The following is an 18,106-nucleotide window of genomic DNA, read 5'->3' on the forward strand; positions in this document are numbered from 1 at the left end:
CGCCCTGACAAAGCTCGCCGCCTCGGCTATAAGGCCAAACAGGGACGACCAAAGCCTTCGCCGCCTCCACCTAGTAGCGCTACACGCGTTGTGTGCCTTCGCCTGTGTTCGCTCCACGCTCAGCGCACCATCGGCTGTCGCCCGTCAACGCCCTCTGCCTACGTGTCTTACGCCTTGTAGCGTTACACGATTAGCGCCTTGTTGTTCGCTACGAGCTCGCCTTCACCTATCCGCCTAGTGGCTTACGTGTCCGCCCACCTGCTGTGCGCTGCGATGGTTGCTGTAGGCGCCTCGCTGCTCAGCGCTGACACGCCTTTCCCCACGTTCAACACAGACAGCGCTTCTACACGCTTTACTTTGCTACCACAGCCAGGAGAGAAATCAGCGCTTGCACCTTCTTCTCCTCTACAGCAAATTCGACACCACCATTGTTGGAAGTTCAGGCTCTGATACCAGTTGAATGGGAGAGATAATTAGGGTTAGAGTTCATGTGTGGGAGACATACAGAGAAGCAGGGAGAGAGAGAGAGAGAGAGTTGTGGGGATAAGTCAACTCACAAAGATGAGTGTGTGACTCCCCTATCACACATGTATATTGCACTAGTACACATAGTGCACTTAGTACATTAAAAGTACTAAGTGTACTATGTACTATAACTTATGGGCTTGTACACACTATAAGGGTGGGCATAATGCCTTTACCCCAACACTTCAGTGGTCTTCTGAAGCTCAACAATCCTTCAATGATCTCAAGCATGCCTTGACGACAACCCCGGTCTTGGCCATCGCAGATCCCACCCAGCCCTTTGATGTAATGACAGATGCCTCAGATCGTGCTTCTGGTGGAGTTTTGATGCAGAATGATCGTGTCATTGCTTTTGACAGCAGGAAGTTTTCAGCCATTCAAAGCAGGTATCCTGTGTATGATAAGGAGTTTTTGGCAATCGTGCATGCTTATCGGTCTTGGAGACATTTTCTTCTTAGAGCAGATTCAATTGTATGTACAGATCATCAATCTCTGACGTACATTTTCACTCAGCCTGTTATGAACTCTTGACAAGGCCGATGGGTTGAATTCTTGGCTAATTTCCACATGATTATCCAGTATGTTCCTGGTCTTCAGAATGTGATTGCAGATGCTTTAAGCCGCATGCCTCGAGCCATTAATTTTGCCATCACAGATATGAAAAAGGAAATCCCTGCTTGTTTCAAAAATGAGTATTTGACTGATAGAGATTTTGGAGATGCGTTCCGTGCTCTCAAATCTTCTAATCCCAGTCCTGGAGAAATGAACATGTTTGCAGCCTACACCATCATGGATGAGTTGCTGTTCTTTTCTGATCGCATTTGTGTGCCTCACAATACTTCATTGCGGAAGATTCTTATTCAAGAGCATCATGAAGTTCCTTATGCTGCTCACCCTGGTATCAACAAGACATATCGACTTTTGTCTGCTACATACTTCTGGCCTCAGATGCAGCAAGATGTTATCAAATTTGTCAAAGCTTGTCATTCATGTCAGATAATGAAAGCCTCTCGACAAGTTCCTCAAGGGTTACTTCAACCGTTGCCAGTTCCCAATGAGAGATGGGAAAGTATCAGTATGGATTTTATCACCACTTTGCCTGGTTCGTCCAAAGGCAATGCTCAGATTCTTGTGGTGGTTGATCGTTCCAAAATGGCGCATTTCATTCCTTGCAAGAAAGCTGCTTCAGCCCCATATGTGGCATCATTGTTCCTGCAACATATCTTCAAATTGCATGGTTTGCCGAAAACCATCATCTCTGACAGAGATCCAAAGTTCACTGGACATTTTTGGACGTCTTTGTTCAAATCTCTTGGCACGAATTTGTTGTTCAGTTCAGCCTATCATCCTCAAACAGATGGATAGACTGAAAGAGTCAATCAAATTTTGAAAGAAATTATTCGACATTACATTCAATTCCGTCTGGCATCATGAAAAGATTATTTACCACTCATGGAATTTGCTTATAATAATTCCCATCATTCAGCAATTGGATTAACTCCATTTCAAGCAGCATATGGACATACTCCTCTTGTGCCTACAAACTTTGTTTTACAACACAAAGTGGCATTGGCAGATCAGTTGGTTCAGGAGATGCAAGATGTGCTTGTGCAAGTTCGAGATAAATTGATCCATATGCAACAAAAATATCAAAAACAGGCCAACAAGCATCGTCGACATGCAGATTTTCAAGGAGGAGATTTGGTTTTGTTATATGTGGCACCTCACCGCTACAAAACAGTGAAGTCAGTTTTTCCAAAGTTGCGACCTCGCTTCTATGGGCCTTCTAAGATTCTTAAGAAAAATTCAGTTGTCAGTTACAAGTTGGAACTTCCACCTTCATGGGGAAAGATTCCCCTATTCCACACTTATCTTCATATGTACCAGAAATTGAAGATGACCATATTATCCTTGTTCCAGAAGTAATTCTTGACGTACGACAAAAGGAAACAAGAAGAAAGTTGACTACAGAATTTCTTGTGAAGTGGATGGACTTGGACGAGTCTGATTCCACTTAGCAAACAGATGAAGAAATGCAGCAGTACCCTAATCTTCTTTAGGAGTTCTTTGACAAACGGATGTCTATCATTTGACACATGGGTTTTATTTTAAATGGGAGGGAATGTTACGATTGTGACGTATGTATGTATCAGATCCTCTCTTCATTGATGTTTGAAGATTCCTGTTGCAGATGCAAAGAGTAACCAGCCAAGGGAACCCCTACCCTCGACTGGTTGCGACTCTTCGCCAAAGGATGTACCTCTTCATCGAATAGCCACATCCCTTCGACGAATGGTTGTATCCCTTGATGAATGGTTGTGCCTCTACATCGAATAGACACATCCCTTAGCCTAAAGTTGTATCCTTTCGTCTAAGGTCATGTCCTTTCGTCAAAGGACATGCCTCTTCAAATGTGTCTCTTCATCTCCTATATAAGAGACCTATTGTACTCAGTTTAATACAACAAGTCAATTCAATCATCTCTCAAGTGTTCTCCTGAAGGTTCTTGTTCTCTAAGTTAAGTATTTAAGTAGTAATTAGTATACAATATGAAGGATTAACAACATAATCCTCACAACTAGGATTGGATGATTGAAGTGAATATGAGGATGCCCCTTATATAGTGATGCAAGGAAGCTAGCCGACTGCATGTAGAGCTGGCCGACAGCCTCACAACCTACTAAAAGGAGAATAAATGGATAAAACCCAATAAGTAGGCATGGCCCCAAATCACTAAGATGCACAATATTCTAACACCCCCTCTACCTCAGTGTGTGCAAGAGTCTGAAGAAAATAAGCTTATGAAGATGCAACCATGGACCCTCAAGTACTGCAGATACCAGAATCACCTCGGAGAGAGCACTTGCCAACCTCTTTCCTCGAAACACAATGCCACCATGAACAACAAAGAAATTTGCTTGGCTCAGAATTCCCACACCAATGTGCAGTGAACTCCAAGAATAGAATGATAAGCTGCCGGATACGCTGTGCCCGTTAAGTGCCCAACAGTGGACTGCGAACACATCACGTCCCAAAACCTCGAACAATGAACTCAGAATAGATCCTGTCCATAGTCTCTGCTACACCAAAGTTGACCTTGTCGTGCCAGTCGTGCCAAATTTTTAATGCTTGGAACTCCGACGCACCAAAAAATGGAGCTACTACCAGCTCCCTCTCCTGTCCCCACAAGCCTCCTCTGGCTGGAAGCACATGGAGGGAACTTCATGTATACTAGAGAAGAACACCATCTTGGTCCTCTCGAGCCAGAAGCGCCTTGGCAGCCCAATATTAGTCACTAGAAGTATCTGTATTTGTAACATGCAGCGGAAATATTCGTATCGGAGGATCCTGTCACACAAATGCTCACACCGTCTTCTGTATCCTGAGTTTCGTGAGTTTAGCAATCCACTTTAATACTTCAAACTTTAAAGAGATATGAGAGAGAGAGATGAGAACTGTGCATCGTATGGGGTCCCGAATTACCCACTAAAGGGCCCCCTATCCCTCAAACACTTCTTCTCTCCTTCTTTCTCTCATGTTCCATCCTACACTTCTCCCCAAACGTAACATGCATTGCAGAAGCATGTTCATGATTAACACTAAGCAAAGAAGATTAACACTAATCCTATGTTTAGCAAAGACGCAAAAGAGAAGGAGAGAGAGACCTAATCTACCGTATATTGCCAAAACATGCTATATATGCAATGATCTTGTTGATTCACAACTTCATGATGCATACCAAAGATCCCTGCAACCCTCTATTTGCAATCGGACAAGAGAAGCTCCTGCTGATTCACCACTGTCTCCTTGCTGCCTTGCAGACTCCAACAAATGGATCCTCTTGATCTTTGAATGATGATTCTAATGAATGCCTAATGATCCTATTTATAGGAAAAAGGTATGAATTCGTAATCAAGTCGGTTTTGCCTATTTTTCCCACAAAACATTGTCCAAAAAGTTATATTTTGTGTCCAAACTATGCCCAAAAGGTATCCCAACCATTAGGCTATGTCTTGGGCACTTCCAAGAGCTTGTAGGGTTGCAAAATCCGCTCTAAATCTGCCCATATATTTGCTAATGAGAATATACATGTCTATGAGCATCCAGAATAACGGATACACATGACATCCCCTCCTGCTAAGCTTGGAGCACTTGGGTAATCCATACACCTTTGCTCCAATTCCGTTCCGGTCCAACTGAAGATTGCACTTCATATCGATCAGCTCAATCCCCAAGCTCTCTAACTTGGTCTTCAAGTTCTCTGGCTCGGTCTTTGAAATCTTCTGAAAACTCCTATGAGACTGTTGAGACAATCTCATCCTCCTCCAAATAGAATTTGGAAAGATCCACCTGCTCGATTTGTGGTTCTAATTCTGGTTAGGCTTCTAGCTCTAGCTTTGGCTCTGGTTCTGGTTTTGGTTTTGGCACGTGCATCCCGGGTAATGGCAGCTCCTCGAAAACACCTCTTTCTATGATCACACGTCTCCCGAGAACTCGTCTTAGAAGCTCTCTTTTTGTTGGGTAAACGCTCTTGGTCATGGACTACTTCACAACCCTAGGTGATTCCTTCTTGGCCTTTGTTGATGCTGCCATGAACTGTGCCCATGTCTCCTTGAGTTGTGTCCATATTTACTCGTCCAGGAGTTGTTGCCTAAACCTAGCCATGGCGATGATTTGTTCATACTGGGCATAGCATTCTTGTTCCCTTTTGTATCATTCTTCATCTTCTCGTCCCCCATGACTCTGCAAAGTCTTGAGAAAGTCATCGTTCATTGCCTTTGAGCTAATGATATTGTTTTGCTGTTTTTTCCAAAAACCCAAACTCTAGAGTTCTACATGCTTTCTAAACTCCCTAGGATCATGCTAGGCTGAAATCTAGACTTTCTAACACTATACTATGCTAAAAATGAGCAAAAAGCTAATGCAAAAACGCAAACCCTAATTCAACATGCAAAAAACATAAGCTAAGAGCTGTCCTAGGATGACCTAAGCTCTGATACCAATGTAACATGCGTTGTGGAAGCGTGTTCATGATTAACACTAAGCAAAGAAGATTAATGCTAATCCTATATTTAGCAAAGACAAAAGAGAAGGAGAGAGAGACCTAATCTACTGTATATCGGCAAAACATGCTATATATACAATGATCTTGTTGATTCACAGCTTCATGATGCATACCAAAGATCCCTGCAACCCTCTACTTGCAATTGGACAAGAGAAGCTCCTGTAGATCCACCACTGTGTCCTTGTTGCCTTGCCGACTCTAACAAATGCATCCTCTTGATCTTTGAATGATGATTCTAATGAATGCCTAATGATCCTATTTATAGGAAAAACATATGAATTCATAATCAAGTTAGTTTTGCCTATTTTTCCCAAAACAATTTGTCCAAAAAGTCATATTTTGTGTCCAAACTATGCCCAATAGGTGTCCCAACCATTGGGCTATGTCTTGGGCACTTCCAAGAGCTTGTAGGGTTGCAAAATCCACTCTAAATCTGCCCATATATTTGCTAATGAGAATATACATGTCTATGAGCATTAGGAATAATTGTGATATGTGGCAGAAGTCTTTGTATTAAAAATCCTGAGTTTCGTGAGTTTCGCAATCCACTTTAATACTTCAAACTTTAAAGGGATATGAGAGAGAGATATGAGAACTGTACACCAAATTGGGTCCCAAATTACCCACTGAAGGGCCCCCTATCCCGATAATGAGATAGTATTTGCTTTATTACTTTAGAGAGAATGACTGTGGACTGTGGATTGTAGATAAGCTAAACGCAAGATCTCGGAGGATCGGAAGTCTAGCTGAACTGTACACGGCTATAGAAACACCTCAATGAACTGATCTCGAGCCTATGCACTCTTCCCAAGGGCATGAGGAAGGGCTGCACACCTGAGGCTGATAAAAGAAGGCGGTGGATTGTTCTAAGCTATGTTAGAATGCTGTAAATGCTTATGAATGATGTGTTACCTTCACAAGATGGTTGGGGCATATGTGGATGATGATTAGAAGGCTAAGAATTATTGCTCAATAACTTCTGCTTTGTCTACCACGTCTGGCTGCTGTTCATCTGAAACATCAAACACTTCTGGACCAACATATGGTTTTAGCCAAGGAACATGGAAAATATCATGCATTGTCCAACTAGTAGGCAATTTTAACTTCATGGAGACATCAATTAACTTTTTGACTATTGGAAAAGGGCCAAAACTATGGAATGAAAGCTTGGGACAATGTTTGCCCACTTGTTTCAATCTTTGTTTCATGATGCACCGAGAGACCCAATCCCCTTCCTTGAAGTGGATATCTCGTCTAAACTTACATGCCTGTCTGTGAACTGAATAATGGCCAGGATCAAAATTGAGGGCCAAACTAGGTTGAGTACCAAACTCTGTGGAATCGACATACTGATCTTCTAAGTCTTTTCCAGAGATGTTAAGAATGGTAGACTCCTGACTGGTCTGGATGCTGGTCTTTCTACTAAGAACATCTGCTACTGGGTTTATGCTGACCCGGAATATACTTAATCATTCCTCCAACTTATTGGAAGAGCTGACCCTGTCTAGTGTGCTAAGCACTCCACTGGGCACTTGGCATCATCGGGAGCCACTTAAGTGCTTGGTGGTCTGTGGTGACTGTGAAAATATGTCCATAAGGAACATGTTTCAAATGTTTGAGAACTGACTGCTGTTCTAGCTTGCCCTTGAAAGTCTTGGAAAGACGAGGGAAACTTGCTAGGAGGTTCTGCTAACTGTGGGATACTGGGTAGGAGATCATCCTTAAAAATGTCTGAATGAGAAAGGAGATCGGCTAACTGAGGGACTGAAGATGATGAGACAACGGTTATCGATGAGATAGAAGCTGTCTGAGCATAAATCAATGCTCCTTCTGCTCCCTTGCACATAGCTCGTCGGGCTTGGAGATGAGAAATCATAGGAACGCCAAGAATGCTCCTATCCCCCCGAATCATGACAAGCTCAGGAAAACCTTTAGAGATAATAAAGGTGTCATGCCCCCAATTGAGAATAGGTTCATACTGACGAAACCACTGGATTCCTAAGATCATGTCACATCCCAAAAGAGGAGAGACAATGAAATCTCGTTGGAATGAGGCCTTTTAAAGTTGAAAAGAAAACTGCTGTGCCTGTTGAGATATGTGGGTGCAGAGACTAGGTGTAAACCCGTCTACCTCCAAATGATAGGACACTAAGGTACAGCTCATGTTGGTAGCCAACTGGGGAGAGAGAGCGTCCTCAGAAATACCATTCAAAAAGGATTATGAACTGTTGGCCCTTGGCAGAACCATAAGCTCAGATCAGGTTTTTCTGTGTGGTTGTTGCCTCACCCTCCTGCTTAGCATCAAGTACCACGGATGGCATGGAATGCATAGAAGGTAAGATCTGAACCGCATTGGTGGTAGCAGACTGGGGATACTGCGGCAACTGTGGCAGAAGGCTCTTTGGAGGCTTGCTCCACTTGCCTTTTTGGACAATCCTTCTTACCATGCCCAATGGTAAACCCTAAGGCTTCTACGGACTCTACATGCATGAATGATTCTCTCCAAGTGGGTTAAGGGACTTGACTGACTGACTAACCCGCTAAGGCTGAGGAATGACCTACGTAGCTCGTGCCTAACTTATCCTGGACTGAGGATGTACAATGGGGTCACGGTCATCCTACTGGGTTCTAATATTGTACAAATGTTGCACTGCTGATGATGAGCCAGTTTGTCACCATGCACTGACTGCAGAGTGCATGTGACAATAACAGATGCACATGACACCAAATCACTGATTCCATGAAGCTTACAGCCACCAATTATCATACTCGTCCTTTTATACCCAGCTGCTTCTTGAAGGTGATGGTGTTTGAACATCAATTATGACACCTGCTTTGGTGGATCCAGCTTTTCAGGGAGTTTTGGATGCTCACGCACGCCTCATCATCATTCCTTACATGACTCCTGCCACATAGGCACACTTTATTTCTGCGATGAGTAATGCCCGACAGATGTGGCTTGAGATTCAGAGGAGGTTTGGTAATGTTTCTTTCGTGAAGATTGCCAAGTTGGAGGCGGATCTTGAGAAGATTTCCATCAGTGAATCTGACAATGTCACTGACAAGATTGGGGACTTTACTTGCATCGAGTGGCAACTTGAAGAATATGGGAGTGCAATCAACAACCCTTTCCACAAGCTGCTTGATAAATTGCCTCCCTCTTTTGATTCCTTCAAAGATCATATTTACTTTCGCCAGCCTCTTCCATATTTTGAAGAAGTTGTGAGTTATCTACATGACAAGTGTTTGATGAGAGACAAAGAAAAGTCAGAATCTACTTTTGTTGCCCAGGATAAGGGCAAGAACAAAGGAGGATGAGGAGGCAACAACAACAACAAAGCTGCCCAAGGAAAGGGCAAGAAGGATGCTACAGAGGCCAAAGGTAACAAAAACTTGGAGTGTTCTTTTTGTGGCAGATCACGCCATACGGAGGAATGGTGCTTTGCTCGACGTGACAGTTCTCGGGCAGCCAAAGCCAAAGATAACTCTTAGGATTCTGACAAGGATTCTGATAAGAACAAAGGCAAGGAAAAGGTGAAGGACGAGAGCAATGCCAAAGTGGCATATATTGGCAGTTACAGATTCTCCCCTGACCTCTAAACAAGATACTTTCCTCGTGATCACAAATATAACTTCTTCCACAAAGGTTAGTGACACACCAACAGAGGTTGAGTGGTCAGTGACAGAGGTGCTTCCACCCATATGACCAAACATTCACATATTTTAGAGGATTACTAACCGCTCTCTTCTTCAGTTCGCATCGGAGATGACTCTTCCTTACCAATTCTTGGTATTGGTAATGTTTTTCTTGGTTCCTCTGCTACTCTCCATGAAGTTTTACATGTGTCTTAGCTTTCAAAGAACTTGTTTTCAGTTCACATGGCTACTCGGAAGGGACTTGGAGTTTATTTTGATGATGAGGTGGTTGAGGTCATTGACAAAAAGACACTCTCGGTTCTGGCCAATGGAGTTCATGATGGAGGCCTCTACAAAATCACCATGTTCTCATAGATTCCCTCCTCTAACTCTCATATCCATCAGTTATTCTCTCCTTCTCATGCCGTCTCCGTTGAAAAGACTTCTTTGTGGCATTCACGCTTTCGTCATGTACCTCTTTCTGCTTTGCTGAAATTTTCTTCCCAACACTTGGTTCTTGATTTACCTAAGCTCCGTCAACTACCACATATATGCTCATCTTGCATGATGGGAAAACATCACACAGATGCTTTTCCAAAAGAGGCTACACATTGGGCTACACGAAAGCTCGAGCTTATACATGCAGCCTTGGCTGGACTATGGAGGTTGAGTCCCTTGGAGGGCTAAGTACTTCATGCTTTTGGTCGATGATTATACTCAGAAAGTATGGGTATATTTCTTGGCTCGGAAGTTTGATGCTTTTGCCAGTTTTAGGACTTTGATAGCCATGGTTGAGAATTGATCTCACTCTACAGTTTCATCATTCTTGCAGACTGACAATGATGGTAAGTTTGTACCCTTTGATGAGTTTCTTGCATCGAAACGTATTCAACAACAAACAACAGTTTATACTCCTCAGCAGAATGGAGTAGTTGAGAGGAGAAATTGGACCGTGAAGGAGATGGCGAGATCTTTATTGCATCATTATGGTCTTTCCCCTTGCGTTTTGGGGACAAGGTATGGCTACTTCTGTTTATCTTGTAAACCACTCACTCATGAAGGCGGTTGACGGGTTGACACCGAAGGAGGACATAAGCCATCTGTATCACATCTTCGTGTCTTCGGTTGTGTTGCTTTTGTTCATGTCCCTAATAAGAAGCAAACTACAATTGCTCCTAAGTCCAAGAGGATGATTTTCACAGGCTATAGCTCGAGATCCAAAGGATACCGGTTTTGGGATCTGGATGTGGAGGATATTATCATGCTCGGTTCGTTGAGACATTATTTGGACTTGATTCTTCTTCTATGACCTCTTTTGAGCAAAGTTTGGACCCATTTCCAGCTGATATTGGAGAGTTTTCTCATCTACCACAGCAAGCTTCTTCATCCCAAGTGATTCCGATGTCTTCAGCACCACTTCAGCCCACTGTACCCTCTGCTTCAACCCCTGTAACTGTTGTGTCCAGCCACTTACATAGAGCTGGCTTGCCCCCCTGCATCTTTGTTAGACATCATCCCCTACTTGCTGGCTTCCTATTTTTTGTCCTATTTTGGCCTCTAGGGCTGACCATGTTAGTCAGAAGGGGCTGGTCACCCCTCACATGTATTTTACCCATATTTATTCCCCATTTATGGTCCTGGGTATTTTTCCCCGTCGTGGAGGTACTTTTGCTCCAGTCGGCTGCCTTCATGTAGGTGTATATATAGCCGGCATGCCTCCCTCATATTTCATTGCTTGTCTAGCTGTAGTCCCTCACATACGAGGTTCTCCCCTCTTGCTCGGGACATGTATTCCTTTTGGTGATGATATTGAGAGCAGGTTTTCACCTATGTTTCCTCTCCATCTCTCTCTCACTCTCTCTCCTGTGTTTCCACTTTCCCTTCTTCCGCTGCACATTCTATCATGGTATCAGAGCGCCGGTGATTGTCAGTGTTGGATGCTCCCTCCTCTGCCTCTTCAGATCTGCGTTTTTCTACCTATGGACAGATCTGCGTTTTTTGCTTTGAAGCTTGCGTTGAAGCTTTTCAAGGGCTGATTCATCCCTCTTTCATTGGGCTCAGTTCCTCCTCATTAGGGCGTCAGTTTGCAGCTTCTAGGAAGCCTGACGGGCGTTTTTCTGGACAGCATACCGGCCCTTTCTTGGCGGCACCTTCCAGGGTTCTCAGGCGTTTTTTTTTAGGTCTGGGCAGCAACATAGCTGTCCCAAACAGGCTGCGTTTTTGGCCTGTTTGGGCTTGCTTTCCCTAGCCCTGATCTTGGAGCTCTCTGGGCTCCCTTTTGCCTGTCCCTTCTGGTTATCCTGTGCCACCGCGCCCCCCCCCCCCCCCCCCCCCCCCCCATTGTTCTCTGGAGCAGTTCTTGATCTAAGGCTTCAGCGTTTCCATATTCAGCCTATTCTACAGCCCCTTATACCTCTACATTTTCAGATTTGCAACCATGGTTGCTGCATTTTTTTGAGCCGATCTTGCTGGTAGCTCTACCTTCACCTGGGCTTCCTCTACTGGACCCGAAGGTACCTTCTCTTCAGCGTTTTTCCTCATAGGAGGTGTGGACATTGGTTGGCCTGAATTTTCAGGTTTGTAGCCCTTGTTTGGCTTAAAACCATGTTTAGATACGTACTTCAATGCATATAAACCTTGGTGAATCCACTCTAAACATTTTTGCCTGGTGGGGCCATTTCTTCTTTAGCCCAATTCTGCAGTAATAGAAACCTATATAGGACTTCACGCTTGAAATGTTTAGATAGTACAGCTTACCTTGAAAAGGCAAAAAGGCGTTGCCAATCAAACCAAGACTCCCCCAAAACAATACCAGCTGGTACAGCCTGCAAGATGGGACTCGAGTTACTAGCATCCTCCACTAAAATATTGCCAAAAACCAAGGTATAACTACTGCAAAGATCGATTGAGGTCCCTAGCCCTCCTTTTTGGCCTTTTGATACATTTCCAGAAGTATTCTTAATGCAATGGTCATGGTTGCAATTTTAAGATGACAGCATTTCTATTCGTGAGTTTTATAACAAACGATTTATCGAGTATCTTACCAGATAATGTATTACTCAACAGCACAAATATACATTAATTATATTCTAATGTGGAAATAAAGAAAGCAAATGTATTACTGAGAGAGCAGATATAAGTTGAGCCCAATATGCCGTCTTTCTACTTTGTCTGTAAAATAAAATGAAAATACTTTGGCTTCAACAAGCACTACCAATAACTGACAAATGTAAGAACTGATTATTTATTTGACATCTTCTTGCACAGAATCAACTTCCTTCTAAGAAAACACGATAATGAGATTGAAAAGATCTCGATTCTCAAAAAACTAAATATCTTATGTTACAGTCATGTATCAACAAGTGTATCTACTAAAAAAAGACATCAGAGAGTAAGTCATGCAGCATAAAAACTTACTCAAAATCCAAAGGTGCCCCGAAAATAAGTGCTACAAAGACCGCCAGAGTGGCCCCTAAGAAAACAGGCCCAAACTTTAAATTGAGACAAATTGTGCCATCAAAAAACTACGTTACCTTTTTTCTCCAAATAAGCATGCACAAAGGTGATTTATGAGTCCTTCAGTAAAACTTTAGCAACTTTCAGCAGCATAAATCCAGATTTTTTTAAGCACACTTCTAGCCAGGAGTAAACTATAGCATCTCTACGAAGACTATCATGCAGAAGGTTCTCAATTATGTGTATGTATTATGCACAGCATGAAGCCATAGCAAATAACCAGTTGGAAGGATGATGAAACTCCTCCGAGCAGCTTCCCACACCTGTCAAACAACATGACAAAAGTAATTCCAACAAACTGAACTTTTGCATATACCATGCACAGACACATTGTTTAAAGAAGCAAGCTCCATAGTGTATGAGTAGTAGTGCAGCTCACCGATGAGCACCTCTTTTGATTCACTGACACAAAGGTGTATATCACAAAAGAAATTATGAATTGCCAGACCTGGCCACAAAACAAATGTGTTGTAAGTGAAAGTATGGAAACATACAATAAGCTTATTCATGGCCTTGCAAGAGCAGCATATCTTTTTTAGTGGTACAAAATGTAAAATTATGTGCTTTTGCAACCATACACCACATATACACAACATTGCTTCAAATAACAGCTTGGATGTTCAATGAAATATATCAATATATATCAAGGTGGCTTTATTCCTGGTTCAAACGTCATCTAAATGAGGATAAATGACAGCATACCCAATTCATTCCATAGACATGAGAAGCTGGCGGTACCAATGGAAGTTGGAACCATAGGCCTGACAGGTCTCCAGACCACTTCCAAGCATAAGAGAGTCAATTCTAATGAGACACCTACGTCTGAGGCCTGCGAACAGTATATGCTCTCCAACCACCCACTTTCCCATAGACAACAGGATATGTCCACTGGGCACATTGCAGTTCGGCTTCCTGCAGTCCACCCCACTGACTAGACCACATCCAATCCCACACACATAGATGGCCTCTCACCACAAAAAGGACTCATATGGACCCTCTAGCCAATCAATAACCCTACATTAAGGGATTATTAACTCTCCAATGACCAACTGCAAACCCATCGGATGACTTAAAAACTACTCCATCGTTCATACATGCTAAGGATGAAACACTTTACCAGGATGAGAACATACAATCATTTGATAATGTTCAAATTAATCCACAACCACCTCGTTTCTGCATCTTTGTGCAGAAGTGAGACTGACCTTGGATCACCTTCAGAAACCCTTCTAATTGTGATATCGCCAGTGCATGCAGATCTAAGTGCTAGACTCTCTTCCATAGATGGACACTCACCCCTGCTATTCCAAGGGTCTGTGCGGGGTGGTCGATGAGATTGTAGCCACGACGGCGTGGGAGGATCCAGATGCCAGCCACCAGCGCCAATGCTGGTGGGAGATGGAGGAGGAGGGCTTCTGAGGGAGAGCAATAGCAGTGGTCCGTGGCAGCCTTATCCGCCCTGACCTCGACAGTATCCTTAGCTTCTGTCTTGCCACCACCAAGCGTGTAATCCTCTGGAATGGCCATGCGCTCTCTCTCTCTCTCTCAAGGCTAGACGGTAAGCAGAAATTATAGAGCTGCCCTCGATTTCTTTTTACTGCAAGAGACCGCACGGGTAGATTCCCTCTCACAACTTTTACTTAGTGTTTTTACTCTCTCTCTCAATTTGCCTTCACTGAATCACAAAACATTTTTCCTTAGTGTCTTTAAATTTGAAACTTGGGATCACTAAATCACACAAAATAAAATGAGTAGTGGTAGTGTCTATCAAAGGTTTCCACAAGACTATACATTTTTTGTGTGCTATTGTTTATGATAACCTACTATGCTAGTGCAGTGCTCTTTTGCACTGTTTATGTGTGTGCTTCATTTCTATTATAGTTTACTTAGCTTCATATTTTTATGTTATAGAAAACTACTACCCAAGAAAATTAGTTAATTGGGCAGCATAAATAGATTCAAAAAGCAAAAAACACATTTTTCTATGTGGTGTCAATTTTTGCATTGAAAATTTTATATTAAAAATATATTTAACCAAATAATTTATGTTGTTGAAAAAGCACTAGAAGATGCAAGGTTCTTTTTACTAGCTCTCATGAGAGGTGCTAAACACTATGAGCCCCAGAGATAGCTACACGAGGAAGAACAAGGTTGTGCTTTTGGATGCGCTAAGGGAGGGAGAGCAGCAGTTTGTGTGTTGTACCCAATCGGTGAGAGGGAGGGCATGGTTGCATTTGGCTATGCTGAGAAAGGGAGAGCGACTAGCTATGTGCTCAAAGAAGCCTCGTGCCATGCTAGGTGGTGTGCGATGCTCAGTAGGGCACGACGACCACTAGTTTGCAAGAAGGCAAAGATCTCATTTGGAGGAGTATTGGAGATAGGAGAGATAGGAGGGGTAGAGAGCATCATTGATTTCTTTAATGTCCTAAGGCTATTTGGATATGGACATGGGTAAGATTAATTGAGTGTTGTGGCAAGGTTGGTTGGCGTAGGATATATCTACATCGTGTGTTGTTGTCGCATCTACCATGTTGACTTTACCAATGCGTACTTTACTAATGTTTACTTTAATTTGGATATTACCAATGTGTACTTTACCCTCACTTAAAATAGCTTTTGATGTTTTGATTTAGCAACTAGGGAGCCCACCATGTATGTATACAAGATGGAAAGGCTAGCCTTTTAAAATGTGGAAGCCCAGCTTGGGATATGGCATATCTAAAACCTACATTCGACACCTTGCTAGTAATATTCAAAGGTGGCTGCTTGTGTGCTACTCCGACATCTTGGTACTCGAGAACCTCTATGTAGGTTATCCCTACCTTCTACATTTCTGCCTATGCACTATTTTTCTTGTGATGTGTTGATAGCTAGATGAGGCAAAAAACCCTAACGATGGATTTGTTTTGCTGCTCAAGGCTATGAAGGTGCTTCGTGGCCTTAATAGCTATTTTTCTTGTGATGTGTTGATAGATAGGTGAGGCAAAAAAAACCCTAACCATGGATTTGTTTTGTTGCTCAAGGCTACAAAGGTGCTTCTACGCTAGTCTATTGTAAGACTAGGCTACTCACCCCTCATTGTTGTGGGCACCCATCTCTTGCAGAGAGGGGTGCATGGGCTTGTGTTTTGTTGCTCAAGGCTACAAAGTTACTTCTATGCCCTGGTCTTTTACATGGCTAGGTTGGGCACCCATATCTTACAAGAGAGGGGATACCATTAGAGCTTAAATGGGCACAAGATAGAAGAAAGTTTGCTTCTACACAGCCAAAGTACCATGGAAGCTTACATAAGCTCTCCAAGAAAGTGTATTAGTGAAATGATTAGTATATTGATTAGTTTTAAATAAAACCCAATAATTATCTTATATACTTAGCCCTCTTTTCACATGTATTAACCTATGTCCATGCCTAAACTTATATAAGCACATAGGCTAGTATGTACATGGCCACTTATGATGCCCATGGCTCACCATTGTTATAATGATAGTATTATATGCAAGCTTTGCCATATGCAACCACTCATCCCAAGCATGTATCAAAACAATAATACCTCAAATAAGTCTCCAACAATGGCTCACCATTGTTACAATGCTAGTGTGATAGGTACTATTATATGCAAACTCTTCCATATGCAACCACTCATTCCAAGCATGTATCAAAACAATATTGCCTCAAATAAGTCTCCAACTGTTTGTTCACCCTCTCGGTTTGACCATTCATCTCGAGATGATAGGCGATGCTCAGTGTCAACTTTGTTCCCATGCTCACAAATAGAGTGTGTCGAAAGCTACTCATAAACTTCACATCTCCATCACTCACTTTTATTGTGGCATCCCATACAATATAAAGACATTGTCTATGAATTGATACACCACTTATGATGCTAAATATCTCACATTTGTGGCATAAATTGGGCTACCTTTGTCAACCTATCCATCACCACATAAACACTATCCCATCCTTTCTTAGTGATAGGAAGATTGGTATTGAAATCCATTACAATATGCATCCATTTGCTCTCTGGAAAATAGGCAAGGGTTGAAGAAAACCACCCTCTTTATGCATAGGGTTTGCATGGTAAACACTTAGACATATAGGCATGCACATACTTACATAGCCCTTTCCAATAGAACTCTTTCTCATAGCATCATATGTCTTATGGAGTTCCAAATGGCCTGCGATGGGTGTGAAGAATGCATTTCATCTACCATCACCTTTTGCTTGAATGCCGAGGTGGGAACAAGATAGGCTTTATCTTTGAAATGTATGAGACCATTTCTCATACAAAAATGAGGTAACTCTTCACATATACTGTGCTATAATTTCTATATCATAAGATCTGATTCCTCATCCAACAAGTACTCTTCTTGTATGTCCCCAATCCAATCTTTGTGCACTTTTGATATCAATGCCCACATTCTTAATAAATTGGCAAAACCACATTGTCTTTCCCCTTTGTATATGTGATCTCAAAGTCATAGTTTCCCCCATAAAGATAATGATGATCACGAGATAATCACTTCAAACATAGAATTTTCTCCCATAATCATAATGATGATCACTAGATAATCACTTCAAACATAGAATTTTCTCCCATAATCATAATGATGATCACTAGATGATCACTTCAAACATAGAATTTTCTCCCATAATGATAACAATGATCACTTCAAACATAGAATTTGCTCCCATAAAGGTAATGATGCTCCCATAAAGATAATGATGATCACTTAAAACATAGAATTTGGAAAATTCATACAAAAATAAAGTTTTCAAAAATAATGATAATCACTTGATGATCACTTCTCATACAAAAATGAGGCAACTCTTCACATGTACAATGCTATAACTTTTGCATCATCATAGTTAATTCCTCATCCAACAAGTACTCTTCTTGTATATCCCTAATACATTCTGTAATTTTTGCATCATAAGAGGTGATTCATTGTCCAACAAGTACTCTTCTTATCTGTCCTTATTCCAATATGTGTGCACTTCCGATATGGCCACCAATGATAATGCCCACATTCTTGATAATGAATCGGGGCAACCACATTGTCTTTCCTTTGTATATATGATCGCTAAGTCATAGTTTTTGGAGAGTAGCAAACCATCTTCTTTGGTTGAGTGATAGTGTAGGGGTTGTAACAAGAAATATTTGAGCACTCGATGATCACTTTGAGAATAGATTTTTCTCCCATAAAGATAATGGTGCCATTTCTTGATTTCATGTAAAATGGCTATCATTTTTTTATTATACACATGGATCTCCATCTCTTTGTCACTTAGCTTTCAGCTCTCAAAAGTAATTACCCCCATGATCTTAATACAAAGCAGTCCCAATCCCACTTCCATATGTATCTA

General features: G+C 42.1%; 1 protein-coding gene across 8 annotated transcripts in view; it reads right to left on the reverse strand.

The window, feature by feature from the left end:
• Nucleotides 1-14,421, reverse strand: part of LOC147627194 (phosphatidylinositol-glycan biosynthesis class F-like protein) — a 39,436-nt gene extending 25,015 nt beyond the window's left edge. For 4 of the 8 annotated variants that reach the window (XR_015268457.1, XR_015268459.1, XR_015268458.1 and 1 more), the window contains exons 1-6: nt 14,039-14,421; nt 13,122-13,190; nt 12,963-13,005; nt 12,644-12,698; nt 12,349-12,397; nt 11,984-12,051 (exon numbers count right to left, since the gene is read on the reverse strand). Coding sequence is in view for 4 of the 8 variants with exons in the window: in XM_086815819.1 (XP_086671945.1) it covers nt 11,984-12,051; nt 12,349-12,397; nt 12,644-12,698; nt 12,963-13,005; nt 13,122-13,190; nt 14,039-14,269 (515 nt within the window). In the remaining 4 variants the exon portion in view is untranslated. The remainder of the gene's footprint in view (nt 1-11,983; nt 12,052-12,348; nt 12,398-12,643; nt 12,699-12,962; nt 13,006-13,121; nt 13,191-14,038) is intronic. The other 4 variants (XM_086815819.1, XM_086815818.1, XM_086815820.1 and 1 more) reach the window with 2 other exon arrangements.
• Nucleotides 14,422-18,106: the final 3,685 nt, after the last annotated feature.

Source organism: Cibotium barometz, chromosome 21, assembly GCF_041138505.1.
Source record: "Cibotium barometz isolate CiBa-2024 chromosome 21, ASM4113850v1, whole genome shotgun sequence".
Classification (NCBI taxonomy): Eukaryota; Viridiplantae; Streptophyta; class Polypodiopsida; order Cyatheales; family Cibotiaceae; genus Cibotium; species Cibotium barometz.